Source organism: Crocuta crocuta, unplaced genomic scaffold (assembly GCF_008692635.1).
Source record: "Crocuta crocuta isolate KB4526 unplaced genomic scaffold, BGI_CrCroc_1.0 scaffold842, whole genome shotgun sequence".
In the NCBI taxonomy this organism is placed as follows: Eukaryota; Metazoa; Chordata; class Mammalia; order Carnivora; family Hyaenidae; genus Crocuta; species Crocuta crocuta.
Window position 1 is genome coordinate 103,327 of NW_027531891.1, and position 21,758 is coordinate 125,084.

General features: G+C 43.5%; 1 pseudogene and 2 gene segments (V, D, J or C); all 3 read right to left on the bottom strand.

Annotated features, from left to right (window-relative positions):
• Positions 1-3,883: 3,883 nt before the first annotated feature.
• Positions 3,884-4,571, bottom strand: LOC144239160 (immunoglobulin kappa variable 4-1 pseudogene; annotated as a pseudogene). Its single transcript, XR_013337332.1, has 2 exons — positions 4,508-4,571; positions 3,884-4,302 (listed from the first exon to the last, which is right to left on the bottom strand). The product of XR_013337332.1 is annotated as an immunoglobulin kappa variable 4-1 pseudogene (transcript).
• Positions 4,572-19,136: 14,565 nt separating this feature from the next.
• On the bottom strand, positions 19,137-19,677 carry LOC144239164 (immunoglobulin kappa variable 4-1-like). The segment is given in 2 exon segments: positions 19,137-19,417; positions 19,615-19,677. Coding segments are annotated over 2 exon segments (330 nt in total).
• Positions 19,678-20,533: 856 nt separating this feature from the next.
• LOC144239163 (immunoglobulin kappa variable 4-1-like) lies at positions 20,534-21,074 on the bottom strand. The segment is given in 2 exon segments: positions 20,534-20,814; positions 21,012-21,074. Coding segments are annotated over 2 exon segments (330 nt in total).
• Positions 21,075-21,758: the final 684 nt, after the last annotated feature.

Sequence of the window (21,758 nt, forward strand, 5' to 3'; positions counted from 1 at the left end):
GGGTCAGCACAATGTCCGCGGTGGAGCCTGGAATGTAAACACAACAAATTTGACAGATGCACTGAGATCATCTCAATGTAGGCCCGCGTCATTGGTGATGCTTGTAGTCAAAGTCATGGATGACAGTCTGAGTACCCAGAAAACAAAAGGTAACAGGGCAACTGGAAACCTATAACAAATGCTTTAATTTCAGCCACCAAAAGCCCAGAGACACCAGAAGCATCGTGGCCACAGTGAGTTTGCCCAACATTTCTCCATGTGCCCCCTTTCACCTAGAACCCAGATGTGTAAGATCCATACTAGGGGAGTCCCAGACCCCGTCTCTGATGGCTGGATTAGAGGCTGCTCCTCAGGGACCCTGACCAGCTACCTTTAAGGATGTTAGCTAAGCCTGGAGCTTCGTCTAATGACCACAACAGGCAAAGCAGCTCAGAAGACCTTGAAGTTGTGCCCAAGGGGGACACGTGTTCTTGCAGCACCCTGTGGGACTCGGAGTCACCAGATATTTCCAAGTGGAGCTCAGTCATGTCCCAAGAGACTTTGTGACCAGTTTCTTAAATCTTTGCCTTCTAGTCTGACTGAGACTCCATGTATGGGAGTGTCCTGGGGCTGTCTTACGTTAGCATAGTTGCTTGTCTTAATCCCTATGATTAAAATTACATAGAAGCAAAATTATGTATTTCAAGTTGTGATTATTATCAGGAAGAGAAATCTGTGGGATTGTAAAGATGGAAACCGGGTAGCCTGGTACAGATGGGGAAGAGAGGTCGACCCCACTGAGTAGATGGCCTCAATCCATGTCCTAAAATGTCATCAGGACCTGGAAATGGTGAGGGGGTGAGCATGGCAGTCTGGTGAAGACTGCGGACCTACACTAATCAGGGAACTTGCCTCCATTGGGTAAGACCAGGACTCTCCATCTGCTCAATCCTGAAAACCAAGGTCATGCCCCCCCCCCCAAGCCCTCACAGGCAGAAGGGTCATTTTTACTCAGAGTGGAGAACAGCCAGTCCCCAACTTCCCGTTCACCCTCTATCTAAATTAATGTGTCCTGTACAGGCACCGGGACCAAGGAGAAAAAAAAAACCCATGTGACCTCAAGCTCACGGAGCAAGAGGACAGCCTTTATCTACCACCTAAAATTTTCCGTCCCATGAGCTAATTCTTTGTCTTCTGCAAGATGCCCTCCCAAGTATCTTTCCCCAAACAGAAGCAGGCTCACCCACACACAATTTATCATCTCCTAACCCATTTCTCTGATTTATCCCATAATTTGAGTTGCTCCTAACCCATAATTTGAGTTACTTTTCATTTGTCAGGGGTTGGGCCAGGCAAGGGCAGACAGCCCAGGGGAGGGGCTGGCAGGCACCATATCAGGGGCCACCACAAGCCTTGACCCTGCCAGCTCTACCTTCATCCTCCGTGGGGCTTGCATCAACCTCCGCCCCAAATGCCTCTGCCACAGGTCCAGCCCTGTAGCCAGATGCTGATAATGGGGCTTCTCTAGGAACAGGGTCTGAGCAGCCTGGGGAGGTGAGAGGTAGTAAGATGGTACCACCATCCCAGGTCCACCCACAGGTCCTGCTCCTGTGTACCAGGTGAAAGGATGTCCCCAAGTGGAGGGTTCCCTTGGGGCAGGTTTTGTGCTCCCTAAGAAGAGCAGTTGTTGGTTTTTTTGTTTTTTTATTGACTGATTGATTTAGCCATGTAGCATTCCATTGTATAGATAAACCACATCTTCTTGATCCATTCGTCAGTTGATGGACACTCTGGCTCTTTCCATGTTTTAGCTATTGTTGAGAGTGCTGCTATGAACATTGGGGTACATGTGCTCCTATGCATCAGCATTTCTATATCCTTTGGGTAAGTTCCTAGCAGTGCTACTGCTGGGTCATAGGGGAGTTCTATTGTTAATTTTTTGAGGAACCGCCACACTGTTTTGGGGGCTGCATCAGTTTACATTCCCACCAACAGTGTAGGAAGGTGCCCATTTCTCCACATCCTTGCCAGCATCTAGAGTCCTCTCATTTGCTCATTTTAGCCACTCTGACTGGTGGCTGGTGATATCTCAGTGTGGTTTTGATTTGTATTTCTCTGATGAGGAGGGATGCTGAGCATCGTTTCAAGTGTCATTTCAAGATGCCTCGTGTGCTTTTACTTTGTCATTGAGGCCCTGCCAACTTTCACAGAAGCTTGGGATTTGTCTGCCACACAATGAGGGACATGAGGGCCAGTTGCCCAGACAGCCCCAGCTGGTAGTCAGCCAACCATAGCAATGTGAAAGAGAGGAAAGGAATGTGAGCCTTTCTGTAACAAAAGCAACTAGTTGACCTGTCAGTTAACTTTAAACACACAAGCAAGTTAGCCAAGGCCAATGAAGATCAATCAGGCCTGGCCCATATTAATAGAACAGCTCAAGCAACTAATAAACATGACAGCAGTATAAATGCTACCATTCTAAGCCACTACATTTTGGCGGTAATTTGTTACGTGACAATAGCTAACCAATAGGTCATCTGATTTTTTTTTTAAATGTTTTATTTATTTCTGAGAGAGAGACAGCATGAGAAGGGGAGGGTCAGAGAGAGAGGGAGACACAGAATCTGAAACAGGCTCTGAGCTAGCTGTCAGCACAGAGCCTGACGTGGGGCCCGAACCCACAAACCGTGAGATCATGACCTGAGCGGAAGTCGGATGCTTAACCAACTGAGCCACTCAGGCGCCCCTAAGTCATCTGATTTTAAATTTCTACTCACTCTTACCCCAGCAAGATGAATCCCTTCATTTTTCTTTATAGCATTTCCAAAACAACATAGTAAGTATTCACTGATACAGATATTTATTGTCTGTCCCTCACAGTTGGAGTGAAAGTAGATATCTTTGGTCTTGACACATACTAAGCACTATGGAAAAATATCTGGAATGAATGATATGGATTCGTTAATATTGCTACTTTAACTATATTTCTAATCATTATGAGAAGCTGTTTTGTAGGTAAGAGTGTTCAGAGAACACTGAACAGATTTGCTGTGGTCTTTCCTGAAGCTAAATGCCATTAACCCATGTTTCTCAGAAGAAGGTAAGGAATTATATTAAAATTCATGGGATTTTTCCTGTTTTTATACAGAAATGGGCATGTTAATTAAATGTTTTCCAAGGTACCAAGTTATAGAACACTTAGAGCCGTGAGTCCCTTTAGTCACAAGATTAGACCTAAATGCCTAAGGGATGACTTTAAAAAAAAAGGCGACAAATGGTGAGAACACGTGCTGAGAAACACTAGCCCATTTTTCTAGACTAATGAGATGAAAGAATTAGAGAGTTGCCTTTGTGAGAAAGTACACCTGGACAAAAATGGAGAGAGAAAGGAGGTATGAAAGGAGATAGAGCAGAAATGAACGTCAGGTAATTGGCCAGAAAAGCTGGAAAATAGGGTCCACAAAGGATAAAGTGGGAAAGAAATGCTACCTTCCACATAGGAGGGTCTGAATCTGAGATGTCAAAGGTTTAATATTGGGAAGGTCAGGAGTTGTAAAGTGACTGTGGGTGAAGAAAGGAGATCAAGAGAATAAAGAAATACAAGAGAAATGTTCCAGAGTCAAGGAGGCAAGGGAAGTGAGAATTCATCCATCAGGGTGTGAAATTCGCGGGACATTTCGCCAGAGGATAGAGACAAAACTTACTGGCTCAACTATGCCATCTGTCCACGCAAAACAAACCAGGTCCTGTGACACAAAAACTCCTGACAGCCTCCCTAAGACATCTTTATGGCATTTGTGTTCACTAATCTGCCACTAAAAGGGATCCATGAAGAGCCATTTCACTTAATTTTCTCCTGGGCCTTAAACAGCTCTTTAAGGAATAAGTCGGGAGAGGTAGCTTCTCAGGCAGACACAGGAACACACGCGTTCAGGGCTGAGCAGTGAAGCAACAGCAAGTGCAGTGAAGCCTCCCTGACCCAGGGCCCTGGGGAGGAGGTTTGTGTACGAGGCTGAAGCACTGTGGGAGTATAACTATTATACTGCTGACAGTAATAAGTCGCCACATCTTCAGCCTGGAGGTTGTTGATGGTGAGGGTGAAATCTGTCCCAGACCCACTGCCGCTGAATCGGTCGGGGACTCCAGATGCCCGGTTGGATGCGTCATAGATAAGCAGCTTAGGTCGCTGTCCTGGTTTCTGTTGGTACCAGGCTACGTAGTTGCTAACACTCTGACTGGCCCTGCAGTTCATGGTGACCCGCTGGCCCAGAGACCCAGCCAGGGAGGCTGGAGACTGCGTCATCGTGGTCGCCCCGCAGGCACCTGCAATCACGAGGAGTTAATGGTGATACATACGCACTTTAGTGCAGACACCCTGAAATACGGTGTTTGAAGAGTGTTGTACATTTCAGCGCATAATTGGTGCTATTTTGGTAATAGCCAGTTTTTCATTATATCATAAAAACAGTTTTGTAACTCTAAAATGATACTACTCCAAAAGGCATGTGGCAAATTTGAAATTTCTCACCTGAGACCCACAGCAACAAGGATATGAGGACCTGCTTCTGTGACACCATCTTGCTGTCCCTGCCTGCCCGATGCAGCTTAGCTTACATGGCAAAGGCCCCTTTTATCAAACCTGAGCAGCTGCTCTGGGGGAGGCGGGGGTGTCTATGCAAAGCAACTGGTGAGTAAAGAAGCAAACGGCATGAGCAGTGGGTTATGAAAGTATCTAATGTAAATTTAGAGAACCAAAATATCACCAAAGATATAGCTGTAGGACTAGAAACACAGAAGTCAACTTAGAAACCTTTAGAACAACTTTAAGTTCTAAAATGACAAACTGCTACAAGATCTATGGTGAGCTTCCGTTTGAAATTCAAGAATGTTGTTAAATGGTTTGAGTTTCCAGAAATGATGAGCTAGGCTCTTCATATCAATAATCCTGGTAAAATTATAAAATATGCTGGGAAACAATAAAAAAAACAATAGAAGGAAGGAAGGAAGGTAGAGTCAGAGGTGGAAGGGAGTAAAGGGGGTAAGTAGGAAGTGAGGGAGTGAAGAACAGAGGAAAGGAGGAATAAAGGAAGGAAAGGAGGGACAGAGGGAGGGAGGCGGGAAAGGAATGGAAGGCATAAGAAGAAAATGGAGAACTTTGGACCCAATTTTTAAAACTCTCAGGCCAAAGATTTTGGGATTCTACAGCCATTTTTATCCTGCAGCTCTCTAAGAATGTTTCAATCCCTTGAGCTCGGTTTTGGGGCTGTCAAAGGGTCAGAGATGGGAAATAGGCTCTGAACTACTCACTTTGGGAGAAAAGTGAGACCCTAATTTGAGCTAAGAGAAGTCTGAATCCTGAATTTTATTTATTATATTTTTTCAGTTCAATATTTCCATACTGTGTGAAATTAGCCAATTTATTAACTCTAGGCTCTTTCAAGAAAATTTAGCTCCAGGGTTCCAGGGTGGATCAGTCAGTTGAGCATCTGACTTTGGCTAATATCACAATCTCACAGTTCATGAGTTCAAACCCCAGGTCTGTCTCCAGCCCCACACTGGGCTCACTGCTGTCAGCACAGAGCCCACTTTGGATCCTCTGTGCTTCTCTCTCTGCCCCTACCAGGTTCCCATTCTCGGTCTCTATCTCTCTTTAAAATAAATAAAGAAAAGAAAATTTCATACCATCCAATGGTTTGAGAAGTCAGCTCAAGGTTGCCTGTTCCTAGTCCTGCTGTTCATTCTCCAGCAGAGGGAAGGGTAGGGGGGGGGGGCGTGCAATTCCATTAAGAAACTGAGTGTGCATCACCATGAGTAGGGCGTAGGATTGTGGCTATGGGTCTACTGCAAGTGCAGCTACTGAAATTCTTCAAGTCTTTTCTCTGAATGTGGCAGATGCATGGTCCTTACTCTGTCAGGTGCACTTTGGCTGTTCTACAGGTGTCCATGTGGCTTCTGCACAGATTCTGGGCCTGAGAAATTTCCTAAGAGACAGCTATGCTCTGTATCAAGTAGACCCTAACTGGTGATCCACATCTCACCCTCACAAAGGGTCACTTCTCCCATCACTCAGCCCCCCAGTTTGCCCCTAGTGACGGTTAATTTTACATCTCACCTCAACTAGCCTATGGAGCCCAGTAGTGTGGTCAAATGCCAAATTAGATGTTATCCTGAAGGTAGTTTTTGGTGTGATTAGCATTTAAATTAGTAGACCTTGCATAACACAGGTTACTCTCCCTAATGAGGGAGGGAGCCTCATCCAATCAGTTGAAGGCTTTAATATGCAAGACTGAGGTTTCCCAAAGAAGAAGCTATTCTTCTTTAAGTTGCAACAATAGAAACTCGGCCTCAATTTACAGCCTACAGATTTCCCACTCAAGGCTGCAATATCAACACCAACCTCAATTTCCAGGCTGCCAGCCTGCTCTACAGACTCTGGACTCACCACCCCCACCACACACTCTCAATTCTCACAATCTCTGTCTCCACGGATATCTCATTAGTTGTGCTTCTCTGGAGGATCCTGACTGTTAACAGTCTTCACATCCCCCAGGTCCCACCTCCTCTGCCTGGAAGAATGCCCGGCACAGCACTCGGATCTGCCTCCCCACTGTCCTTTCTATAGACCATTCTTACCACTTCTCTTACTTTTCAAGGCTCTCATGGGGCAGGACTTAACTGCTAGCTGCATATATGGGACATCTAGCAAGACAGGGTGGGACATGTCTGTTCTTGCCAATTCTCTCCCACAGGGGAAAAGAATTAAGAGAAAATTCAATTGTGTTTCTTTTTTTCTTTCTTTCTTTTTTTTTTTTTTTTAGTTTCTTCATTTATTTTGAGAGCAAACACAAGGGACTGTGTCCTTCCAAAGCTTCTTTTCTAGACAAACCCAAAGCCTCAGACCTTCAATTAATGTAATATTGAGATCTCTAGGTGTAACCTGCAAAGGAATTTGTCCACAGCATGGCCTTTGAATCCCATCCCTCAGATACACTCTGAGAACTAGGCAAAAAAAGAGGAGCCCATATCCTAGAAGATACTACTATTGCCCCTGCTACTACTATTAATCCTAATAAACATAAACAACAACACAGTCTATTACCATCTGCCTACACTTGAAGACCTGCTGTGTGTTCAGTGGTGCACTGAGGCCTTGCTCGTTTACAGTAATCAGTCACACAATAATCCTCTAGAGATGAGAGGTTCTCAGAGTTCAAGTTTTTCAAGGGACCAGTGCTTGTAGGGAAAAAGACAGGAAAAACGTCTGATCCTGAGTCCATAATGCCTACTCATTGTTGAACTTGTTGTGCCCGAATCGTGAGTCCCAGAGACCTCCAAGGAGCTGGCACCGATGCAAATACAAAAGGGTCTTTATTACAAGCTCGAGCAGGGGCTCACCAGCCTACCGGCGTCACGGCAGCAAGGTGAAGCGAAGAACAATAGCGAACAGGGTTTTTAAGGAGTAAGGGATGGGGGTGTTACAGTACATGTAGCATCATCACAAAAGCACCAATTACAATCACAGCTTTGACCATTCAGTATCTGTGAGGTATTCATTCCTTTTGGTGGGACCCAATCATGACTCTTGAGAATCCTTTGAAAATTATGAGGTTAGTTCAAAGGGCCCACGTGGGTTTCAGACAAGTGGTGAGAAATTGGCTAGTTTGTATCTGCAGTTCCCAGCCTTGACTCAGACCATAGGAGTGTTTCCTTTTTTCTCTTTGATTAGCTGAACTGAGGGCAGTCCGAGGATGGCGTTAGCTTTGAACAATCTGAGGCTTTTCCTGGAACTGGGCCTGGGGCTATGTGCAGCCCGAGGTTTCTCTTAATGGAGGACTTAATTTTTGGCTCTTCAAACTCATTCATTTAAAAAATAAAGCGCCTTTACTGTTATAATGTGAATTTAAAGTGTACACCTGAGTGAACTCGAGCAGATACATCCCCCCTCTCACCACCACTCAGATCCAGACAGACACACCCTCTCCAGCATCACACTTTTCCCTCAAGCTCCTTCTAATCAATGCCATGCTCCATACCTACCACCAGAGGACGCCATCACCTTTCTAATTTCCTCACCATGTAGCGCAGACTTAATCTGTTCTTGTAGTTCATGTAAATGGTATCATAAAGTATGTACTTTTTGGTGTCTTGCGTCGTTGACTCAACATGTTCCTTGAACTTTCTCTATGTTGTTAGTGTGGCAGTAACTTCTTCCTTTTCACTGCAGAATAGTTTGTTGTTACAAGAAATGTCACAATATCTTCATTTTTCAGTTAATGAATGGGTTCAGATTTGAATATGTTATCAATACAGTTTTGAAGGACATTCTTTCAAAGTCTTTAGTGGATTTTGCACTCACTATCCATGGGTGTGTTCGAAGGCATGAAAGCACTGTGCACAGAGCTAGCCTCAGATTTGGTAGGTCCTACGGAACAGTTTTCTGAAATGGTGAATTTCTTTACACCCCACAAATCATGTGTGACATTTCCACTTGCTGTAAATCCTTTCCCCATACTTTCTATTGTCAGACTGTTTATTATATCCTTATTGGTCGATTCTGAAAGGTATTATGTTAAAATTTACAACTTTGTGATGACTAATGATTTTAAGTTATTTACCATACGTTTACTATTGAATTGCTATTTAGATAGTTTGTTTCTTGGGCAGTGCTTGGGCAAACCAAACACACCCATAGTTGGTCTTTTTTTTTTTTTTTTTTGAGAGTTCTTTAAATTCTAAAAATGAATCTTTTGTCAGAATGTGCATGAGAATATCTTCTCTCATTTTATGGATTATCTATTTGCTTCCTTAATGATAAATTTGAAAAGAATTATTAACTATAATGAGGTCTATTTTTTTTTCATTTCTTTCTTCTATCATTTTGTAGGGACAGGGGGTAGGGTTTGTGCAACAGATCTGAGGTCCATTTTGTTCCCTCTTGTTAGAAAATGACTGTATGCATGTCTCAGTATGTCTGAAACTTGCTTCCGCTGTTTTCTGGTACTCAGATTGGGGGGAAGTAGCTTTTTCCCACCAAAATGGTACTCTAGTGTCTATGGATATAACCACAAATAATAAAAACCTATTAGTTGTGCGTGTCTGGACTGGCAATTGGTCCACTTACATGGGGGATTTTGGCATGAGAGCCTCCATTGGCTTGAGTTCACTGATTTAATGGAAATGATGGGAGGAGGACCTGCTGTGTGCTGCTTGGATTCCCCTTTGCAAATAAGAGCTGTACCGCTGCAGGTTCTGTGAGGGCTGCCTGCAGGCCACCTTCCGCTGGTCGCCCTCTGAGGACATTACCTTCCTGAAGAACTACCAGGCCCAAGGTGACACTTCTTTTCTAGGAAAGACAATACTTATTGGATGGAAGGGTATAAAGGCCCAGCACCCTTGCTCCACTCCACTTCAACCCTGTAGAGCGACTGCATCTCTAGACCTCCATGTGGGGTTGGCGGTGGCTTTTCGTAAGACCTTATCACAGCTCAGTTTCTCTATCTGTCCAATTCTGCTTTCTGACTCTCCTTTTTAGAGACGCACATCTCAAGAACACTCTGTAATTTAAAAAATCTGAACTCTCTCTCTCAAAATTGGTTTCCCAGAGAATCTTGCAATTCCTACTGGGAATGGGTTTCCCACTGTCACCCATGACAAATGGGATCAGGGAAAAGCACAGGCCAGAAAATAGTGATAACCTTTCACAGGTGAAATGTGTACAGTTTACAAAGGGGACAGCAAGTGCAGAGTGACATCAGAAATAGGGAACTATGACAGTGACTAATAGATCATAGCTTATTAGGGATTGAATTTATGTGTAGACCCTTGGAGAATTTCATGCATATGACCGGAAAACTCTAGGTCGGGTGAGCTGAAGTCTACAATCAAGCTTCTGACTCAGTGCCTGGACCTAAGCCAGTTTGCGTGCCAGAGAGCACTGCTTGAAGGTGAGGCCACTTCGTCTTGAGAAATTTAGCCACCGATGTTTGGAGATTATTTGCTTCAATATTTTATGAGAGGAACACAGGGCAATTTCCTCAAAGCAAACGTGAACTAGAGAGAGGAAAATATCCACATTTCCTCACCCATGTATGCTCTCCAAGTTTGTCTAATATCTAAGTGTGAATATGAATTTGGATAAAAGCTGGTGATCAGAGGGACACCTGGGTGGCTCATTGGTTAAGCATCTGACTTTGGCTCAGGTCATTATTTCAACCTTGTAGTTTCGGCCCCACATCAAGCTCTGTGTTGACAGTACAAAACCTGGAGCCTACTTCAGATTCTGTTTCCCTCCCTCTCTGCCCTTACCCTGCTCATGCTCTGTCTCTATCTCTCTCAAAAATAAATAAATACTTTTAAAAATTATAAAAAATATGACATCTTTATAAGAAATTGATTTTCTGTGGTGCTTGGGTAGTCCTTCGGTGAGTGTCTGACTCTTGATTTCAGGTCAGGTCATGATCCCAAGTTGTGGAATGAGCCCTGTGTTTGATTCCACTCTGCTAGTGAGGCCTCCTTAGGATTCTCTTCCCTTCCTCGCCACTCCCCCTCCCATTTCCTTACTCATGAACTCTCTGACTCCAAAAACTAAATAAATAAATAAACAAAGAAAGAAACTGATTTTCATCATTCTCTCCAAACATGGAGTTTTCAATATATCTTTCTTATTTTCTTCCCTAGATTGACATCAGAGCAGAAAAAATACTCACACAGTTTCCAGCATTTTTTTAGGTTTTTCATTTATTTATTTTTGAGAGAGAGAGATCACAAGCAGGGAAGGGGGTGAGAGAGGATGGCGAGAGACAGAGAGAGAGAGGACTTCATGATAAGCGTTGAGCCAGACATAGCTAAATCGAACTGAGTCAAAATCAAGAATCCGATGCTTAACCGACTGAATCATCCAGGTGCCCAATGGCCTCCAACATGTCAGTGGCTCCAGGAAACAGAGCCACCATTAACACCAAAGCCAGCCAAGCCAAGACATTGATGATAATATACACCTCATCAACACGAACGAGGACAAGCTCCTACACATATTCTTAAACGTGTCTCCACTCTTATCTTTGTGACTTCATCCTGGTTCAGTGGCAGTGGGTATAGAGCAGATTCACCCTAAGAGTTGATGAAGTGAACCAGCCCAGTAACACAGGAATGAATCCCACTTGATCTTGGTGGATAATTCTTTTTATGTGCTGTTGAATTCGATTTGCAAGTATCTTGTTGAGGATATTTGCATCTTTATTCATCAGGGATTAATAGCTTGTAGTTCTCTTTTTTGGCTGGATCTCTGTCTGGCTTGGGAATCAAAGTGATGCTGGCCTCATAAAATGAGTCTGGAAGTTTTCCTTCGATTTCTATTTTTTGGAATAGTTGGAGAAGAATGGGTATTAATTCTGTTGTAAATGCCTGATAGAATTCCCCAGGGAAGCCAGCTGGCCCAGGGCACTTATTTTGGGGGAGATTTTTGATAACAGATTCCATTTCCTCACTAGTTATGGGCCTGTTCAGGTTTTCTATCTCTTCCATGTGAATTTTGGTAGTGAGTGTGTGTTTAGGCATTTGTCCATTTCTTCTAAGTTGTCCAATTTGTTGGCATATAATTTTTCATAGTATTCCCTGATAATTGCTTGTATTTCTGAGGGGTTGGTTGTATAAGTCCATTTTCATTCATGATTTTGTCTGTTTCAGTGCTCTCTCGTTTCTTTTTGAGAAGCCTGGCTAGGGGTTTCTCAATTTTGTTTATTTTTTGAAAAAACCAACTCTTGGTTTCATTGACCTATTCAACTGTTTCTTTGCTTTCTATACTGTTTATTTCTGCTCTGGTTTTTGTTATTTCTCTTCTTCTACTGGGTTTGGGGTGCTCTTGTTGCTCTCCCTCTAGTTGCTTTAGTTGCACTGTTAGATTATGGACTTGCGCTTTTTCTAATTTCTTGAAATAGGCCTGGAGTGCAATGTACTTTCCTCTGAGGACTTCTTTGCTGCATCCCATAGAGTTTGGATTGTTATATATTCATTTTCATTTGGTTCCATATATTTTTAAATTTCTTCTCTAATTGCCTGATTGGCCCATTCATTCTTCAGTAGGGTGTTCTTTAACCTCCCTTTTTTGGAGGTTTTCCAGACTTCTTCCAAAAATTGAATTCGAGTTTTATAGCACTGTGATCTGAAAGTGTGCATGGTATGATCCCAGTACTTTTATATTTATTGAGGGCTGTTTATGTTCCAGTATGTGATCAATCTTGGAGAATGTGCCATGTGCACTTGAGAAGAAAGTGAATTCCATAGCCTCTGGATGTAGCGTTCTAAATATATCTGTCAAATCCATCTGGTCCAATGTATCATTGAAGTCTATTGTGTCTTTATTGACTTTCTGTATAGTTGATGTATCCATTGTTGTAAGTGGAGTATTAAAGTCCCCTGCTATTAGCACGTTCTTGTCGATAAGAGTGTTGCTGTTCGTGATTATTTTATGTATTTAGGGGCTTCCATATTTGGTGCATAAACATTTCTAATTGTTGGCTCTTCCTGATGGATAGACCCTGTAATATAATGCTCTTCTTCATCCCTTTACTGTCTTTACTTTAAAGTCCAGTTTGTCTGATATAAGTATAGCTGCTCCAGCTTTTTTTTTTTTTTTTTTACTTCCAGTATCATGATAGATATATCTCCATCCCCTTACTTTCAGTCTGAAGGTATCCTCCAGCTAAAATGAGTTTCCTGTAGACAGCAAATAGATGAATTTTGGGGTTTTTTTTTAATCCATTCTGCTACCCTATGTCTTTTGATTGGGGCATTTAGTCCCTTTACTTTCAGTGTTATTATTGAAAAATATAGGTAGAGTCATCGTGTCCGTTATAGGATTTATGCTTGTGGTTGTGTCTCTGGTTTCTTGCATTCCTTAAACATTTCCCTCAGAGACTCACCCTCAGGATTTCTTGTAGAGCTGGTTTAGTGATGACAAATTCTTTCCTTTTTTTTTTTTTATTTGGAAAGACTTTTATCTTCCTTCTATTCTGGATGACAGGGTTGCTGGATAGAGGATTCACGGGTACATATTTTTTTCTGTTCATCTCATTGAAGATCTCCTGTCATTCCTTTCTGGCCTGCCAAGTTTCAGTAGATAGGTCTGTCAACACTCTGATAGGTTTTTGTATGTTAGGGCCCTTTTCTCCCTAGCTGCTTTCAAAATTCTCTCTTTGTCCTTATATTTTGCCAGTTTCACTGTGATATGTTGTGCAGAAGATCGATTCAAGTTACATTTGAGGGGGGTTCTCTGTGCCTCTTGGATTTCAACGTCTGTTTCCTTCCCCAGATTGCGGAAGTTTTCTGCTATAATTTGTTGAAGGACTCCTTCAGCACCTTTCCCTCTCTCTTCCTCTTCTGGAATTCTTATGATACAGATATTGTTCTGTTTGATTGTATCGCTGAGTTTCGAACTCTCCTTTCATGTTCCTGGATCAGTTTATCTCTCTTTTTCTCAACTTCCTCTTTTTCTATAATTGTGTCTTCTAAATCACTTATTCTCCTTTCTGTCTCTTCAATCCATGCATTGGACACCTCTGTTTTATTTTGCATCTCATTTATAGCAGGTTTTTAATTCATCACAACTATTTGTAAGCTCCATAGTCTTTGTAACAATATTTTCTCTGATGCCTTCCATGCCTTTTTCAAATCCAGTGATTAATTTTATGACTCTTGTTCCAAACTCTTGTTCAGTTATTTAGCTTATATCTATTTTGAGCAGTTCTTTAGCTGTCAGTTCTTCTTGGAATTTTGTTGGAGGAGAGCTCTTTCATATCGTCATTTTGGTTAGCTTTCTATCTCTTCTTAATTTTAACATCTTGTTATGCACTCTGCACTTGTGGGTGCTGCTGTACCAAAGAAGGCTCTTGGACTGTCCAGGGCCTGTCCTTTCAGAAAGTGTTCTTTGAATGGTATCTCTTGGTCTCTTGTAGAGACCTTGGTTTTTTTATTTTCCTACTCATAGTGGTATTTCAGACTCTCCACCATGTGTACTTTGGCTTGTTTCTTGAGGTAGCCCTGGAAAAGAAAACAGACAGACAAACACACAGGGAACAAAGGCACACAAATGCACAGACAAATACAAAAAACAAGCAAACCAAAGGGAAAATGAAAAAGAAAAGAGGAAGGAGGGAAGGTAAATAATAAGAAATAAAAATACATAAAAAAGGAAAAAAGAAGAAAAGAAAAGTAAAAAGTAGAAACCCAATAAACAAAGGACAGTCTAAAGCATGTAACCAGATTTCCCAGCTACAAGTAAATAGCCGGGTGTATGCAATGCTGGCGGAAGAGCATAGAGAAAGAGAGAAATGACAGGACAGGGATGAAGAAAAATTGTAAATGAAATGAACAGGCAGAAGGAATAAGAGGCTTTTTTCAAAGAGCGAAAGAGTGGAATATGGTTAGAGAAGAGGCAAGAGAAATGATGATGATGCTATCCAGAGAAACGATATAGTCTGATTACACCAAAGAGAAAGAGATGAAAAGGTAGCGGTGGAGGTGTAGAATTTACACCTAGAGAATGGATTAAATGTGACTGTTTAAGCAAGCCAGTGACCATTATTAATCAGGGCAGTGGATTCATGTTGGTCTTGCCCCAGATCCAGCAAAAAGAAAAAAAAAAAGAAGAAGAAGAAGGCACCTCTCAAGCAGGATGGGCATGGTTTAGTCCAGTGCATCCCGTGGGAGTCCTGCCTTGGTGGTTTTGGGGTGAAAAGTGGCGGCGCCCCAGTCCCTTCTTGAACCAAGCATTACCACTCACTCTTGGGTGTGATTTCCCTGTGCTGAGGGCATAGCCAAGGTGGGCTGTGCTCTATATCCCAAGCCAGGCCTCGTTTCCAGATCTCAGTCTGCGTGCCCCATGGAAATTGCCCGTAATATAAACTCACAGGCAACCCCTCAGAGCAGTTTCAAGCCTCTCGCCTTCCTACTAGGGATCGAGCCAGAAGTGCCTGCTCCCTTCTCGTCCAGGTCAGCTGGCGATTGAAGAGCAGTTTCACCTGGGGTTACCTGGGACCTGTGCGTCCTGCCAAGGGTCAGCTAGACAGCGGAAAACTGGGTCCCTCTGTGTCCAGAGAGGAGATTTTCTCTTCTCCAGCGACAGGAACAGTGTCTTGAGAAGTTTTGGCTCCTCTTTTTCCCCCTAGACTCACTGTGGCCCCCCGCAGAGGGGAATCCCCCCTCCCTCTGTGTCTCTGGTTCTGGTCCGATTTTATCTTCCCCAGTTCGCACTCACGCTATAAGGTGTTCTTAGCAGACTCTGTCTCCTTTTCCTCCCAAGCTCCTTGATTCTGTAAGGGTTCCTACAGCTTCAGGCCTTGGCCATGTGAGAGATGGGGACAGGTGAAATTTACAGAGATCCCTACTTCTCCACCATTTTTCCTCCCTAAGAGTTGATAAGGTGAAATATGAAGGTACTGCATATTATTTCTGTCAACGAGATGATCCTGCACCTCTCACGGTGATATCCTCTGTTACAAAATCTCCAAAGCCATCAGTGGGAATGTTCAGTATGTGGAAATCCTTGACCCATGAGTACCTGTGCAGTTTTGGTATGCAAACGCACATTAGCCTCCTTTCTCTGATTGCCAGGCTGTACCAGACACACCTGATGAGGGACAGACTGTAAGAGCTTTCCATGACATTGTGCAGCTGAGCCGATGACCTCATTTTGAAGCAGAGATAAGCTCACATGGCCATGTCCCTGTCTTCTGCCACACCCATCATTTCCACCCCGTAAAAATCAAAGGCACTAATGGATCCAGCATAGGTTCTAAATTACAGCAGTAAATGCAATCTTCCCTCTCTCTCTCTCTAAGCACACTCACACCTACCCACACACTCATTTAAACCCTTCCATAAACTGGGGCACCTGGGTTACTCAGTCTGTTGATCATCAACTTCTGCACAGGTCAAGATCTCTCTTGTTGGAGCCCCACCTCCTTCTTGAGCTTTCTACATTCAAGGGCTTACTCCCACCATATCACTGAAACTTTTCAAAGTCACCAGTGACAGTCACATTGCCAAGTTCAATGGCCACATGCCACTCTACATCTCACTAGACCCATCATGAGCATTTAACACATTGACCACACCTTCCTCCTTGATCTACCTTTCACTCTGGACTCCAGAGCAAAACACCATCTTGCTGGTCTTCCATCCCACTGCTCCTTCACAGACTCCGTTGGTGGTACCTCCTCATCTCTCCTGCCTCAGAGTTCAGCCCCTGGGCCTCTGATCTAGGCAACACTCCTGCCAAAGCTTATCATATTCCAAGCTCCAGTGCAATTCTCTCCCTGAACCCTAGACCTGTATATCCAATGGCTACTTGACAGCTGCATGTGAAGATCTAACACACATCCCAAACTTAAAATGTCCAACACCAAATTCCTCATCTTCTTCCCCAAATCCACTCTTCCACAGTCTTCCCTATTGGAACAGATGGCAATTCCACCCTTCTAGAACTCAGAGAAAAACTCTGGAGTCACCCTGAGACCTCTCTCTCTCTCACGCTCCTTCTCAAAACCATAGGCATATTGTTATCTCTGTCATCAAAATACACAGCTCCTCCCTCCTTTACTACCACTGCCAAAGACCCAAGCTGTCATTCTCTCTAGCCTGGGGGATCGCAGTGGTCACCCAACAGTTATCTTTCCAGTCTGGCCTCCCAGAGAGATCCTGTTAAACTATGAACCAAAGTATGCCCTGCTCTATTCAAAACTCTCCCACTTACCACATCACTCAAAGTAAAAGCCAAATCCTTAGAGAAGTCTACAGAGTCCTATATAAGGTGGCCTCCCTGTGATTTCTTGGATCTCATTTCCACTGCTATACCCCTTGTACACTCCACTTTGGCAACATTGGCTTCCTTTTACTTCATCCACGTGCTGATCACATTCCCACTCAGAAATGTGCTGTTTATTCTACTTAGAACCAACTACAACTCTACTGCCTAAAAGTATTTCTATGGTTCCTTTCTTCACCACATTGAAATACTGATTAAGTCACACTTTCTCAGTCCAGCCCTCTATGACCCTAGAGTAGAATGATTGCAAATACAGATTCCCCCATTCTTTATCCCTCCCTCTACCCATGCCTTTTGCAATATAACCTTGCAGCTCCTTCTATCAAGAGCAGGGATCGATTTACCCTCTTCTTCAACAGGATCAGCTGCATTGATCATTAGAATGCATCAGATGGGGAATTGTGTCAGTGGTAAGGTTTGGCTCCAAGATGCCTCGTGTGCTTTTACTTTCTCATTTGAGGCCCTGCCACCTGTCACAGAAGCTTAGGATTAGTCTGCCACACAATGAGGGACATGAGGCCCAGTCGCCCAGACAGCCCCAACAGATAGTGAGCTAACCACACCAGTGTGAAAGAGAGGTAAGGAATGTGAGCCTTTCTGTAACAAAAGCACCTAGTTGACCTGTCAGCTAACTTTAAACACACGAGAAAGCCAGCCAAGGCCAATGAAGATCAATCAGGCCTGGTCCGTATTTTAACAGAAAGCTCAGCCAACTATTAAACATGACAGCAATAAAATTGATACCATTCTAAGCCACTACAGTTTGAGGGTGATTTATTAAATGACAATAGCTAAGCAATACATCATCTGGTTTTCAATTTCTACTCACTCTTACCCCAGCAAGATGAATCCCTTTTTTTTTTCTTTATAGCACTTCCAAAACAACATAGTAAGTATTCACTGATACAGGTACTTATTGTCTGTCCCTCACAGCTGGGGTGAAAGCAGATATCTTTGTTCTTGACACAAAGTAAGCACTCTGAAAANTAAGCCACTACAGTTTGAGGGTGATTTTATTAAATACAATAGCTAAGCAATACATCATCTGGTTTTCAATTTCTACTCACTCTTACCCCAGCAAGATGAATCCCTTTTTTTTTTTCTTTATAGCACTTCCAAAACAACATAGTAAGTATTCACTGATACAGGTACTTATTGTCTGTCCCTCACAGCTGGGGTGAAAGCAGATATCTTTGTTCTTGACACAAAGTAAGCACTCTGAAAACATATCTGGAATGAATGATATGGATTCCTTAATATGGATACTTTAACTATATTTCTAATCATCATGAGAAGCTGTTTTGTAGGTAAGAGTGTTCAGAGCACAATGACCAGGTTTGCTGTGGTCTTTCCTGAAGCTAAGTGGCATTAACCCATGTTTCTCAGAAGGAGGTGAAGAAATTATATTAAAATTCGTGGGATTTTTCCTGCTTTTATACTGAAATAGGCATGTTAATTAAATGTTTTCCAAGGTACTCAAATTATAGAACACTTAGAGCCGTAAGTCCTTTCAGTCATTAGATTAGACCTGAATGCCCAAGGGATGACTTTAAAGAAAGAGGCGACAAATAGTGAGAACATGTGCTGAGCAACATTAGCTCATATTTCTAGTTGCTGAGATGAAAGAATTGGAGAGTTTCCTTTGTGAGAAGGTACACCTTGAAAAAATGGAGAGAGAGAAAGGAGGTATGAAAGGAGATAGAGCAGAAATGAACGTCAGGTACATTGGCCAGATGATGAAAAATAGGGTCCACAAAGGATAAAGTGGGAAAGAAATGCTACCTTCCACATATGAGGTTCTGAATCTGAGAGGTCAAAGGTTTAATACTGGGAAGGCCCAGAGTTGGAAGGTGACTGTGGGCGAAGAAAGAAGACCAAGAGAGTAAGGAAATATAAGAGAAATGCTCCAGAGTCAAGGAGGCCAGGGAAGAGAGAATCCATCCATCAAGATGTGAAATTCACCAGACCCTTCACCAAAGGGTAGAGATGAACCTTTCTGGCTAAACTATGCCATCTGTCCCTACAAAACACACCAGGTCCTGTGACACAAAAACTCCTGACAGCCTCTCTAAGACATCTTTATGGCATTTGTGTTCACTAATCTGCCACTAAAAGGGATCCAGGAAAAGCCATTCCCCTTAACTTTCCCCTGGGCCTTAAACAGCCCTGTAAGGAATAAGTCGGGAGAGGTAGCTTCTCAGGCAGACACAGGAAAGTGCACGTTCAGTGTTGAGCAGGGAGGCAGCAGCAGGTGCAGTGAAGCCTCCCTGACCCAGGGCCCTGGGGAGGAGGTTTGTGTACGAGGCTGAAGCACTGTGGGAGGATAACTATTATGCTACAGACAGTAATAAGTCACCACGTCTTCAGCCTGGATGTTGCTGATGGTGAGGGTGAAATCTGTCCCAGACCCACTGCCGCTGAACCGGTCGGGGACTCCAGATGCCCGGTTGGATGCACTGTAGATGAGCAGCTTAGGTCGCTGTCCTGGTTTCTGTTGGTACCAACCTACTTCGTTGCTAACACTCTGACTGGCCCTGCAGTTCATGGTGACCCGCTGGCCCAGAGACCCAGCCAGGGAGGCTGGAGACTGCGTCATCGTGATCTCCCCACAGGCACCTGCAATCAAGAGAACGTAATATGCACTTTAGGGCAGACACCCTGAAATAACGGTGTTTGAAGAGTGTTGTACATTTCAGCCCATAATTGGGGCTATTTTGGAAATAGCCAGTATTTTCATTATATCATAAAAACATTTTTGTAACTCTAAAATGATACTACTCCAAAAGGCATGTGGCAAATTTGAAATTTCTCACCTGAGACCCACAGCAGCAAGGATATGAGGACCTGCCTCTGTGACACCATCTTGCTGTCCCTGCCTGCCCGATGCAGCTAGCTTCCATGGCAAAAGCCCCTTTTATCAAACCTGAGCAGCTTCTCTGGACCTGGGGGGAAGGGAGGAGGGTTCTATGCAAAACAACTGGTGAGTAAAGAAGCAAACGGCATGAGCAGTGGGTTATGAAAGTATCTAATGTAAATTTAGAGAGCCAAAAATATTACCAAAGATACAGCTGAAGGACTAAAAACACAGAAGTCAACTTAAAAACTCTTAGAACAACTTAGAAGTTCTAAAATGACAAACTTTTTTTTTTTTTACAAATAGTTTATTGTCAAGTTGGTTTTCATCTCCACAAGTGCCCTCCTCCATGACCACGTCCCCCCTTCCCCCCCAACCCATCAGTCCTCCATTTGNACAGTGGGCGAAGAAAGAAGACCAAGAGAGTAAGGAAATATAAGAGAAATGCTCCAGAGTCAAGGAGGCCAGGGAAGAGAGAATCCATCCATCAAGATGTGAAATTCACCAGACCCTTCACCAAAGGGTAGAGATGAACCTTTCTGGCTAAACTATGCCATCTGTCCCTACAAAACACACCAGGTCCTGTGACACAAAAACTCCTGACAGCCTCTCTAAGACATCTTTATGGCATTTGTGTTCACTAATCTGCCACTAAAAGGGATCCAGGAAAAGCCATTCCCCTTAACTTTCCCCTGGGCCTTAAACAGCCCTGTAAGGAATAAGTCGGGAGAGGTAGCTTCTCAGGCAGACACAGGAAAGTGCACGTTCAGTGTTGAGCAGGGAGGCAGCAGCAGGTGCAGTGAAGCCTCCCTGACCCAGGGCCCTGGGGAGGAGGGTTGTGTACGAGGCTGAAGCACTGTGGGAGGATAACTATTATGCTACAGACAGTAATAAGTCACCACGTCTTCAGCCTGGATGTTGCTGATGGTGAGGGTGAAATCTGTCCCAGACCCACTGCCGCTGAACCGGTCGGGGACTCCAGATGCCCGGTTGGATGCACTGTAGATGAGCAGCTTAGGTCGCTGTCCTGGTTTCTGTTGGTACCAACCTACTTCGTTGCTAACACTCTGACTGGCCCTGCAGTTCATGGTGACCCGCTGGCCCAGAGACCCAGCCAGGGAGGCTGGAGACTGCGTCATCGTGATCTCCCCACAGGCACCTGCAATCAAGAGAACGTAATATGCACTTTAGGGCAGACACCCTGAAATAACGGTGTTTGAAGAGTGTTGTACATTTCAGCCCATAATTGGGGCTATTTTGGAAATAGCCAGTATTTTCATTATATCATAAAAACATTTTTGTAACTCTAAAATGATACTACTCCAAAAGGCATGTGGCAAATTTGAAATTTCTCACCTGAGACCCACAGCAGCAAGGATATGAGGACCTGCCTCTGTGACACCATCTTGCTGTCCCTGCCTGCCCGATGCAGCTAGCTTCCATGGCAAAAGCCCCTTTTATCAAACCTGAGCAGCTTCTCTGGACCTGGGGGGAAGGGAGGAGGGTTCTATGCAAAACAACTGGTGAGTAAAGAAGCAAACGGCATGAGCAGTGGGTTATGAAAGTATCTAATGTAAATTTAGAGAGCCAAAAATATTACCAAAGATACAGCTGAAGGACTAAAAACACAGAAGTCAACTTAAAAACTCTTAGAACAACTTAGAAGTTCTAAAATGACAAACTTTTTTTTTTTTTACAAATAGTTTATTGTCAAGTTGGTTTTCATCTCCACAAGTGCCCTCCTCCATGACCACGTCCCCCCTTCCCCCCCAACCCATCAGTCCTCCATTTGTTCTCAGCATTCAAGAGTCTCTCATAGTTTGCCTCTCTCCCTCTCCCCCACTATTTCTCCCCTTCTTCTTCCCCATGGTCCTCCTTTAAGTTCTTCCTAATCCTCCTATACGTGCAAACGTATGGTATCTGTTCTTCTCTGCGTGACTTAATTTCGCTCAGCATAACACTTTTGAGTTCCATCCATGTTGCTACACATGACCAGATTTCATTCTTTCTCATTGCCATATAGTATTCCATCGTATGGATAAACCACATCTTCTTGATCCATTCGTCCGTTGATGGACACTTAGGCTCTTTCCATGTTTTGGC